Source organism: Ostrea edulis, chromosome 2 (assembly GCF_947568905.1).
Source record: "Ostrea edulis chromosome 2, xbOstEdul1.1, whole genome shotgun sequence".
In the NCBI taxonomy this organism is placed as follows: domain Eukaryota; kingdom Metazoa; phylum Mollusca; class Bivalvia; order Ostreida; family Ostreidae; genus Ostrea; species Ostrea edulis.
The window spans coordinates 35,817,039-35,827,679 of record NC_079165.1 but is presented as its reverse complement, the minus strand read 5'-3'; the positions used below and the strand labels follow the sequence as shown (position 1 = coordinate 35,827,679).

General features: G+C 32.9%; 1 protein-coding gene across 2 annotated transcripts in view; it reads right to left on the bottom strand.

The window, feature by feature from the left end:
* Position 1: 1 nt before the first annotated feature.
* The window catches only part of LOC125679417 (mutS protein homolog 4-like), a 67,100-nt gene continuing 56,460 nt past the window's right edge, over positions 2-10,641 (bottom strand). The window contains exons 27-29 of one of the 2 annotated variants that reach the window (XM_056153881.1): positions 10,363-10,466; positions 332-420; positions 2-245 (exon numbers count right to left, since the gene is read on the bottom strand). In XM_056153881.1, coding sequence (XP_056009856.1) covers positions 75-245; positions 332-420; positions 10,363-10,466 — 364 coding nt within the window. In that variant the 3' untranslated portion in view covers positions 2-74. The remainder of the gene's footprint in view (positions 246-331; positions 421-10,362; positions 10,467-10,641) is intronic. The other variant, XM_056153882.1, reaches the window with a different exon arrangement.

The window sequence follows — 10,641 nt, the reverse complement described above, 5'->3', positions numbered from 1 at the left end:
GCTTGTTTCAGTATTTATATAATTATCATGATAATGAACAATGCCAGTATATGATCAATTTACTACAGCTAAATTCATTCTTCTAAGGATTTTGAGTCAATCATATACTGTGTTTTTAAACTTTTCAAGTAAGATTTCAAGTCCTCCTTATTGAGTTTGGAGTTGCGAGACAGCTGAATTAAACGTGCTGAAAGCTTGAATATTATTCTCTTTTCTTTCATTTCCTTGTCCACTTCATTCTGTCTCTAAAAGTTCATACAGGAATACATCTTTAACTATTGCATCAAAAGGCAATTGAAACAGTAATGAATATTCATGAAACTTAAATTACCCCTTTCTTTGCAGATATTGAAATAGCCAAGGTCTTGGCTTTTTCTATGACTTCCCTTGAAAGTGTTGACAATTCTGCTAGTCTTATGCCTATCAATGCAAAACAGAATACTTGTACTATTAATATAAAATGGAAATGCAATTGGACACATATATAAAGTATATGCCTGCAAGAACTAGAACCGTCCTAATGGGATCAATACCCCTGCAGGGCACATTGGATGGTGGGATATGATGAATTTGTGCTCATTGAAAAATAAATGTTCATGTATTTTAAGATATACTCTGGACAATGTCAAACACCTTCCCCCTCTCCTCTCAAAATGGAAAAAAATATCTTCAACTTTCTTGAATGTTGAAAAATTCGATCAAAATAGCAGGTGCACAGCTTCATTATTCATAGAAGATGTACATGTAGTTTCAAATCTGTTGGATATACTCTGGATTGATTGATTGATTGAATGTTGTTTAATGTCCCTCTCGAGAATATTTCACTCATGTGGAGACGTCACCACTGCCGGTGAAGGGCTGCAAAATTTAGGCCTATGTTCGGCGCTTATGGCCTTTGAGCAGGGAGGGATCTTTATCGTGCCACACCTGCTGTGACACGGGACCTCGGTTTTTGCGGTCTCATCCGAAGGATTTAGTCGCCTCTAACGACAAGCAAGAGGGTACTGAGGACCTATTCTAACCCGGATCCCCACGGGAAGATATGCTCTGGACAAACTATGTCTATGGACAGACAGACAAGGTGATTCCAGTATATTCCCTCCCTACCCTGCGCCTAAACTTCGTTTGTGTGGGGTATAAATGTATCTTAGATCTTCAATACTGGTCAATATCAAGTAAAATATATACATCATTTATTTCATTGCTACAGACTTTACAATGTATGACTAAGGTAGCTCCATCCTCATGTGATGTCATAGGTTTTTGCAAAATCTTTAATTAAACTTTGTGCATGATAGAAATATATCTTTTGGAAAAAATTTATTCACTGAATAAAATAATGAATTTGGTAAAATATTGATACTGAAAAAGCTTATATTTTCCATAAATAATCATTCATTTAAAAAAAATTCTCAAAGCCAATAACTCCTATGCTGTTATGTTCTCCACAGTATGTCTATTATAAAATGATTTCCCCCAATATCCACAATTAATCTATGCACATTTATAAAGTAGCATTTTTTTAAAAACTGTTGACATTAGAAATTGGTCATTTGTTTAAAAGTTTTTATATATCTTTATCATTCTTTTTAATGAAATTGAGCGATTTTCTGATGTTGACATATACTATAATTTATGTATGTCTGACATCTTTAAATATAGTGGCAACATACGCATTTTCTTTGGTTATTGATGAAATTAAAGTATGTTAAGTGGAAATTTTAAAATACAGTTTTTCCACTTTCAACCATTAATAAAAAAAAATTAATGAATTAATTAAAACTGATAATTCCCATGAGAATGGAGCTACCTTGAATGAGAGAAGCTGTAGATTTTCATGCATGCCATTGTGCATTGTTATAATAACAATTATACACCCTATCTTTCAGTCATATATACAGTTTTAAAGTTTCTCAGAGATAGACAAAATGGGTATGATTAAACATAAGGTAAATTCATAAAATGTAACAATAGAAGGATGGGTGGATGGTGGTAGAGATCAATATGTTGCCAACGCTTTCTAGACGTTCCGTACCATAATTAATCCGTCCCTTAGTCGATTCGTCCCATTACCGATCCGTCCCCTAGTTAATACGTCCCCTAGTCGATCCGGCCCAGAAAAAATAATATTTTTCCAAGTGCTATTTACAGTACTGAATTGATTTAATTCATCTGCATATTTCATCTTCTTTTTATCATAACAAATGTCTCTTCTTTTAAAAGCAAGAAAAACATACTTTGCCAAAGCATTTAAGGTATTTGTTCCTCCATATTGAAATAAGCTTTCAGTATTTCCCAAAAAGAAGAGATGTTTTGATATTTGACAGCTTTTTCTAAGATCATTATACACATCACAATATTCGATAAAGTAGGCTTAATTTTCAATACAAAGAATATCTTTTGTTTTTAAACAAAATTTACATACTACTTTTTGAATTTCGCAGGTAATTATTATTAAATGGATTTTGATGCATATCTTGGACACTTTTGAGCCTATGATCATCTAAAGTTGTCAGTTGATGGATCATGGGATCTTAAAGTGAGTCATGTGAAAAGTATGTCACCATGACCTACTTTCTGAATTTTATGGCTAATCATTTATGAATACATTTTAGGTTGTTATTTCAGATACCGAGAGGTTTAGATTCATCAAACCTTGTAAGTTGATGCGTCTAGAGGCCTCAAAACATATTTATAAAACAAAGTAGGTCACAGTGACCTACTTTTTGAATTTTGCAGACATTAAAATTTCACATTTTCAATTTTAGATGCATATTTTGGACACTATGAAAGCTAGGATCATCAAACTTGGTCAGTTGATGCATCCTGAGTCTTCATAGTTTGTTGACCAAAAAGTAGGTCACCATGACCTACTTTTGGAATTCGACGGCTATAGTTTAATTTTTCAGATACTTTGACTTACAATTATCAAACTTTGTCAGTTGATGCATGTTGAGTCTTCAAAGTGTGTTGACTAAAAAGTAGGTCACCGTGACCAATTTTTGGATTTTGACGGCTATATTTGAATATTTCAGATACTATTTGACTTACAATCATCAAACTTTGTCAGTTGATGGGTCTTGAGTCTTCAGAGTGTGTTGACCAAAAAATAGGTCACTGTGACCTACTTTTGGAATTTGACGTTTATATCTGAATATTTCAGATACTATTTGACTTCAATTATCAAACTTTGTCAATTGATGCATCTTGAGTCTTTGGAGTGTGTCGACCAAAAAGTAGGTCACTGTGACCTTCTTTTGGAATTTGACAGTTATATTTGAATACTATTTGACTTGTCAGTTGATCCATCTTGAGTCTTCAGTGTGTCGACCAAAAGTAGGTCACCGTGAGTATGCATAGTAAATTCGGTATTTAGCACCCCAACCATCTCTTTGTCCCTTGAAAAAATTCAAGTAGAAGAGAAATATGTACTACCCAGATATGCACGTAGATTAAGTAACTTCATTTGTAATTATTTTGATTGCCTAATCTAATAGTGTACTGTATGATATCCCCTTCATACACTATCATGTGATAGGTCTTTAAAACCTTGTTAATTGATGAATCTTGGTTAGTGAGAATTTTTGCCTGTTCTACAATGTATCAGAAGAGCGATTCTAGGCCCATGGGCCTCTTGTTATTTTTATACTCCTACACATGTATTTCAGTTTTATATAATATTTTATTATACAGTCAAGTAGTTGAAACTTGGAACTAGATCAAATGTTGTAATTTATTTATTTGGTTGATATATTTTTCCAAACGGACACTGATTCTTAAACAAGTTTAAATTAATTTACTCAAAATTTTGTATAAAAATTCAGTATTTACACCAATAATTTAAAAACTCCCACTTTATTTTTAGTTCCATTTGAAATTTTAAGAAAATTATGTGAAATTCTAGAAATTAACATAACTCCTAATATGTCCTTTTAAACTCTCATAGATGTATATTTTGTAGCGCTCTTGCTGAAGAAATGAAATGGCCAACTCAGAAATTCAAAGGGAAAATACCAGCTTCCAATAATAGACTGGCATGTTATTTTTAAATATAAGGCCAACGTTTTTAATGTTTTGTTAACCAAGATGAATAACTGTTGCAGTTTAGTATTACTGACATTTATATAAATCATTCTTTAATCAATAAACCATGTTCCTACTTGGAATGAAATTTACAATATTTTCATAGGTGCATTCATATCACAAAACAACCATTTTACATATGGCATTACTTTAATTCAAGCTCACTGTCTTTTTCTGACATGGCTGCAGCACTTTTAATATATTTCATCAGTTCATTTGCCTTTGGTTGGTAATTAGAGTGTTTAGCTTTGCCTAAATGTCATATGACAGTTGCTACATGAGTTTTATATCTACTTTTGAAGGAGTCAAACTGTAGAAAAGTTATTTTCCTCCCATGACCTATTTTTATCTTCAACATGCTGTGCATTTGTGCCCCTTTTCTTGTAGTATTCATTTAGCTTTTCGTTAGCCACATTATGGGTTGAAAGTCCTTTGCACATTTAGGAACCGGTTAGTGAAAATAAACTATTAATTCGGAACTTAACAGTCATCTCAGAATAAATTCCTTTTTTAAAGTCAAAACTTGCAAATATTGGAGGTTATTGTGAAAATAACTAATATTTGTTAAAATATATGTATCAGTGTCATTTATAAATCCCCTAAAAATAGACCCCCCCCCCCCCCCCCAAAAGAAAAGAAAGAAAAATAGATTGGAAAAATATAGGACTCGAACTCGGAATCTATGCTTCAAGTGTATGATATTACTGAGCACCTAAACCACTAAGCCAACCTGAGACATGTAAATTTTAATGTTTCACGTTTGACAGGTTGCTAAATCTCAAGGTAAAATTTTGAGAATGATTTATTCTCCCCTCATATTTTAGTCATTTTCAACAAGACGCCCACAAGCCTTATTGGTCACCTGAGTACTAGTGAAAAAGTATCACAACTCCCAAGGGCTATGAAATCTAGAAAAAAAAATCCCTGTTCTGAATATTTAACGTAGTTCCACACTCGTGTGACGTCATAGGATTTTGCAAAGTCAATAATTTAATGATAGGAACATAAATTTTGTTGGAATCTTTTTCAATAGTTATTGTAAAAAATCTTGTTAGCCATAAAATATTTCAAAATTCTTAGTTATATTTGAATAGTCAATTATATGTTTCAAAATATTGAATCCAAGGACAATAACTCTGTTTTCATTCAATTATTTATCAAGTCCATAATGTGATATATTTCCTTTATTTTTGACAAACATTTTACCAAGGTGATAAGGAATCATTATCTGTGTTTTTTCATGAAATTACATACAATTTTAATCCCGAGTGATTTAAATAGCTCAGCTGTATGGTGCCAGACTTCAGTTTTTGATGGGGGTATACATAATCTGGAAGCTATAGATTTGAAATTATTAAGGAAAGGTATGGATTTTTTCCCATGAATAACTATAACAGATGTAACTCTACTAATATAAACAGAAAAAATGATATGTAAACCATTGCTATAAGGAAAATGCGTCCACATTTGTTTGTTTTTTAACATTTTGGGGAATAACGCTAATTCAATAATTTTCCACATATTATTCTAAAACTTGATGAACATATTGAAAATGACATGTGTTTTAGTTATTGACATGTTTCCCGATAAATAAATGCAATTCAAAAAATATTTTGTTGTTTTTATATTAAAATAACAACAAATAACTGTTTCCAATGAATTTCATAAAAATCTACATCGGGGTATATGACTTTAGTGGTGTATGTAATGAAAATTAATATGGAAACCCTTAACTGTTTTGCCTTTTTTCATTACTCTGAATGTTAATTTATTGATTCCAAACAAAAAAATGCTACCTAAACCCCAAAAATCCAGGACTAAGGACCTACCTTAAGCTAAATTCTAAAGTTCATCAACAGTATAAAACAGTACGTGTTCTTAAAACTTTCAGTCCACAAAAGTGCATACACTGATGAAAGGCTTTACATATTAAATATGATAGATGTATTAACATTAAAACATCAAAAGATATTACTAATTTGGACCCATCCTAGAGTTAAAACCCTAGGTTGTGAAATTCACAATTTTTTTGTACATCCTTTTCTGCTATTCCTAAGTATGCATATAGATTTTATACAGTATCAGCAAACTTACACATAAATTTAAATACTATATACTAAGTTTGGCCCCACCCTGGGGGTCAGAACCCCTACTCTGGGGATCAACAAATTAACAATTTTGGTAAAAGACTACCTGCTCTTTCTAAATATACTTTTAGTTTCAATTTAGTATCAATAACACTAAAGAAGATGTTATTTAAGTGTTTTACACATAAACACTATATAGTAAGTTGGGCCTCCGCCCTGACGTCAGAACCCCTACCCCGGGGATCATCAAAATTACAATTTTGATAGAGGCCTTCCTGCTCTACATCACTATGCATTTAGTTTTTTCGTAAACATGTGCAGTTCTAGAGAATAAGACTTTTCAAAAATGGTCAATTTTGGGCAGTTTTTCCCCACCCCTAAGGCCCCAGGGGTGCAGGAATCCTCAAATTTACAATTTATGTCCCCCTTGTTCCAAAGATGCTTCATACCAAATTTGAATAGAATTGGAATGATAGTTAAAAATGTCTACTGTTCACACATTTAATAACTGACCATTTTGGCCCCACCCTGATACCAAAACCCTTACCCCTGGGATCATCAAATTTACAATTTTGGTAAAGGACTACCTGTTCTACATCACTATGCATTTAATTTTTCTTACACGTATGCGGTTGTAGAGAAGAAAACTTTTGAAAATTGGTCAATTTTTGCCCCACCCCTAGGGAGTTGAGTCCTGAAATTTACAATTTGTGTCCCCCTTGTCCCAAAGATGCTTCATACCAAATTTGAGAAGAATTGGACTGATAGTTATCAAGAAGAAGTTAAAAATGTTCAATTGTTAACGCACAACGCAGGACAACAACCAATTAGAATATGTCACCCGAGTTTAACCTTAAGGTATTTCCACCCTCCTGTGACATCATAAGATTTTGCAAAGTCAATGATTAATAATATTTATGCACGACAGGAACATAAATTTTATTGGATTTTTTTCAATAGTTATTGTAAAAAATCTTGTTAACAATAAAATATTTCAAAAGTCTAAGTTATACATGAATTATCAATTATATGTTTCAAAATAATGAATCCAAGGGCAATAACTCTGTTTTCATTAAATTACATGTATTTATCAAGTCCATTATGCAACAGATTTTCTTTATTTTTCACAAACATTTTGTATATTTTTTAAAGAAACAGTTTCATGAAATTGTAATGAATACTATTATATCATTACAACCCGTTTTTGTTAAATTTTGATAATGCTGTGTAAGGAAAATTGCAATTTTCTGACGTTGATAACAGGCATATTGTGCTAATTGATAAAAAATTTATTGATACCACAACATACTTATTTTATCCTTTTTATTTGTTTCTAAGATATAATATTTGAAGAATCAACAATCAAACATAAGATTGAACCTATAATTCTAGAGGGGTGGAATTATCTTAAACCAAAATTTCTCAAATTGGCTTATGTATTCATACTCAAATAAAACAATTTTAATGTCTATTTCTGGTTTAGGGTGGACTTTTGCAACAGTATGCAATTCTTTAGGTCAATTATGTTACATCTATTATATACTCTATCTAATCATGATGATGTTTATGCCTATCAAATAAGATACTATCAAGATATAGATATCTTTGAGTAATTTGGGTAAACACTAGTATAAACTAACATTGTATAGCAGAATGATATTCAAGAAAAAAGTATATATGTAGGCAAAATTGCATACCAAGTGCGCTATACCTCTTTGATATAATGAATTTTTTCGTACATCAAATGCAAAAAGGTCATTATTCATTCCCATTACAAGTATTAAACTTTAAATCTGTATTATTAGGAGACATGATTACATATTTATTTTATGTAATGATTGATTTGTGTTGCTTATGTTGTGTTGACACCAATTTACAAATCAAGTAAATCTGGAGTCAATTTTAAGTGCAACAAGAGGCCCATGGGCCACATCACTCACCTGAGTCACCTTGGCCCATATCTGAAGACTTTCCATATATATTTGCATGTAAAACCTTAGTCCCTATTATGGCCCAAACTACCCTTTGCAAACTTGAATCTACACTTTGTCAGAAAGCTTTCATGTAAATGTCAACTTCTTTGGCCCAATGGTTCTTGAGAAGAAGATTTTTAAAGCTTTTTCCTATATTTGTATGTAAAACTTTGAACCCCCCCCCACTTGTGGCCCCATCCTACCCCCCAGGGGCCATGATTTGAACAAACTTGAATCTGCACTATGTCAGAAAGTTTTCTTGTAAATATCAGCTTTTCTGACTCAGTGGTTCTTGAGAAAAAGATTTTAACTATATATTTGTATGTAAAACTTTGATCTCCCTTGTGGCCCCATCCTACCCCCGGGGGCCATGATTTGAACAAACTTGAATCTGCATTATGTCAGGAAGCTTTCATGTAAATCTCAGCTTTTCTGGCTTAGTGGATCTTGAGAAGAAGATTTTTAAAGTTTTTCCCTATATATTTGTATGTAAAACTTTGATCCCCCCTTGTGGCCCCATCCTACCCCCGGGGGCCATGATTTGAACAAACTTGAATCTGCATTATGTCAGAAAGTTTTCATGTAAAAATCAGCTTTTCTGGCTCAGTGGTTCTTGAGAAGAAGATTTTTAAAGATTTTCCCTATATATTTGTATGTAAAACTTTGATCCCCTATTGTGGCCCCATCCAACCCCAGGGGCCCATGATTTGAACAAACTTGAATCTGCATTATGTCAGGAAGCTTTCATGTAAATCTCAGCTTTTCTGGCTTAGTGGTTCTTGAGAAGAAGATTTTTAAAGTTTTTCCCTATATATTTCTATGTAAAACTTTGATCCCCCCCTTGTGGTCCCATCCTACCACCGGGGGCCATGATTTGAACAAACTTGAATCTGCAATATGTCAGGAAGCTTTCAGGTAAATTTCAGCTCTTCTGGCCCAGTGGTTCTTGATTAGATTTTTAAATGACTCCACCCTATTTTTGCATTTTTGTGATTATCTCCCCTTTGAAAGGGACATGGCCCTTCATTTGAACAAACTTGAAAGCCCTTTACCCAAGGATGCTTTTGGCCATGTTTGGTTGAAATTGGCCCAGTAGTTCTGGAGAAGAAGTCGAAAATGTGAAAAGTTTGACAGACGGACAGACAGACAGACAGACGGACAAAAAGCGATCAGAAAAGCTCACTTGAGCTTTCAACTCAGGTGAGCTAAAAAGGTCATGTTTAGAACACTGTAGCTCAATAACAAGCATTGTGACCCCAGTATTTTTTTTTTTATTTTCTAATTCTCCTTCAATGTAGAAATCAAAAATACACTTCCTAAAAAATTTACATTACTCCAAATCTCAGGTGCAAATATCTTTAAGAATGAAAATCTGTTAATCATTTTTATGCCCCCATAATCAGAGATTCAGGGGCATATAGTTTTTGGTCTGTCTGTTTGTCTGCAAAAAGTTTTGAATGCTAAGTGTTAGTACTTTCATATTTCACATGTGTACTCCTTTGATATCATGACCTTCACCTTGAACTTTGACCTATTTTTGGAAAAAAAAAATTATCCTTGGCTATAACTTTTGGATCCTTAGTGCCAAGTTTTTCATATTTCACATGTGTATTCCTTAATTGTGACAAGACCTTTCTTTTTGTACTAAAATTACTTTGCTGCCATATGGGGGGGTATCAGTGTTTCACAGACACATCATGTTAAGTGGGTTGCCAATATTATATACCTTGTTCTTAGAATATCTACATTGTGTTACTTCATAGGTCAACTTAACAAATGCGAAATCAAGAAATTGTTTTGCATGTGCTGAAAACCTAGACGCACATACATATAATATTTATTAGCTCAATCATTTAGGAATTTTAATAGGTATTTCAATTAATTCGCCCAAAGGACACATGCTCTTCACAAAGCACTAGCCCAAATCTAAAATTTACTGGCCCCAGACCCTAAATTATTTGAGCTTTGGGTTTGGTTTGAATATAACTTATTGTTATACAATTACAAAGGGATTGGACACAAGTGCTAAAAACTCAAGACTGCCCTCTCCCTAATACTATTGTACATAATACGGTTAATCTTTGTGCCAAGTATGAGCCTCCAACATCCTTTGATAGGAGAGTTATGGTATGAACATTTCTTCCTAACCTTTTTTTTAACACTACAGACATTGACTTGGTAAGATATGCTGGGTTCAGTCTACTCCATTAATGATTTACCATAGTGCTCCTCCTTGTTCTGCCCCTTTGTAAGTACATGGGTATACACCACTTTCTCAGTCTGATCCTCCTCATTAAATGATTTATGAATCATGAAACAATAACTGAAAAAAATATACAGTTTCACGTTTATTTTTATGCTGATTTCACTTACAGTCAATTAAAAAGAGTTTGATGGATAAATTATTCATATCATAAAAATTATCATAGAATTTATCCTCTAATCCATGAGCTAGAGACCACTGCCTACCATGACATGGAACCTTAAGCAAGTTTTTT